This window comes from Alligator sinensis, unplaced genomic scaffold (genome assembly GCF_000455745.1).
Source record: "Alligator sinensis unplaced genomic scaffold, ASM45574v1 scaffold1318_2, whole genome shotgun sequence".
Taxonomy (NCBI): Eukaryota; Metazoa; Chordata; order Crocodylia; family Alligatoridae; genus Alligator; species Alligator sinensis.
The window spans coordinates 32,274-33,514 of NW_005843067.1; the positions used below are offsets into that span (position 1 = coordinate 32,274).

The window sequence follows — 1,241 nt, forward strand, 5'->3', positions numbered from 1 at the left end:
AGCCCCACCCCCACCCAGGTACCCCCCCACCTCAGCCCCACCCCTCCGCCAGGTACCTCCCCCACCTAAGCCCCACCCCCAGGGACTCCACCCCTTTCCTTAGCCCCACCCCCTCATCCAGGAGTCCCTCCCCTTTCCCTAAACCCAGCCCCCAGGGACTCCACCCCTTTCCCTAAACCCAGCCCCTGGCAAGGAACCCCTTCCCTTTCCCCAAGCCCTGCCTCTAGCCAGGAGTTCCTCCCCTTTCCCAAGCCCCGCCCCCCCCCAAGTGCCACTCCCCTTCCCCCCCAGTCCCACCCCCAGGCAGAAGCCCCCCACCCGGACTCCTTCCCTTTCTACACCCTGCTCCAGGGAGAAGCCCCTCCCCTTTCCCCAAGCCCCACCCACCTGCAAAGGGGGTCTTCTGCACAAAACTCTTGAAGGTGTCGCGGGTTCGCTTCCGCTTCTCCTCGATGCAGTGGAAGTCACCTGGGGCGGGGAGGGCGTTTAGGGGGCCGCCCCAGAGCAGACACCCCAGGCCAGGATCGGGCCCGGAGCAGGGGCCCCCCCGGTGCAGCCAGCTCTGGGCTCTCCACGTAACGCCCCCTTGCCCCACGGTACCTTCCTCGGGCAGGTAGCGGAACTCCATCGCCTCGCTGACCTCGCGGTCGGACGGGCGCCGCAGCTGCATGTGCACTGTGACGGGCTCGCGCAGCGCCTGGTCGGCGTAGGGCGGCGTCTTGAACACGATGGCGACCTGGCGGTGCACGTCGGCCTGCGAGAAGGAGCCGCGCGCCTCCCACGTGTCCCGGAAGAACCGCACCTCGATGTCCTCTGGAGGGGGGAAGGAGTGAGGGCGGGAACCCCCAGGCTCACAGAGCCCCTCTCAGCCCCAGGCCTCCGTCCCCCTCCAGAGAACCCAGGGGACCCGGCGCACCGCGCCTGCTCAGCCCCACTCCCCTCCCCGCGCCGGGGGGAGTCCAGGCTTCCGGGGCGACTCACCCTTCTGCACCTTGTCGCAGAGCAGGAAGATCTCCTCGCCCCCCCGGCAGCTCCCGGAGTTACGATTCACCCGGCAGATCTTCAACTCCGCCGTGTTGGGAGCCCCTGGGGGCGGGGCACAGGTCAGGACCCCCCTGCTCTAGCCCCACCCCCTGGTCCAGTAGCCCCCCCCTCTGGCCCAATAGCCCCAGCCCAGGAAAGCCTACCCTCCTCCCCTGCCCCAACACCTACACCAGCCCAACCCCATCCTCTTTGGCCCC

General features: G+C 69.1%; 1 protein-coding gene across 1 annotated transcript in view; it reads right to left on the reverse strand.

The window, feature by feature from the left end:
• Window positions 1-1,241, reverse strand: part of RELA (RELA proto-oncogene, NF-kB subunit) — a gene marked incomplete at its 5' end in the record, with an annotated part of 7,109 nt that overhangs the window by 2,597 nt on the left and 3,271 nt on the right. The window contains 4 exons of the mRNA XM_025193570.1: window positions 31-65; window positions 319-468; window positions 601-813; window positions 982-1,086. Coding sequence (XP_025049355.1) covers window positions 31-65; window positions 319-468; window positions 601-813; window positions 982-1,086 — 503 coding nt within the window. The remainder of the gene's footprint in view (window positions 1-30; window positions 66-318; window positions 469-600; window positions 814-981; window positions 1,087-1,241) is intronic.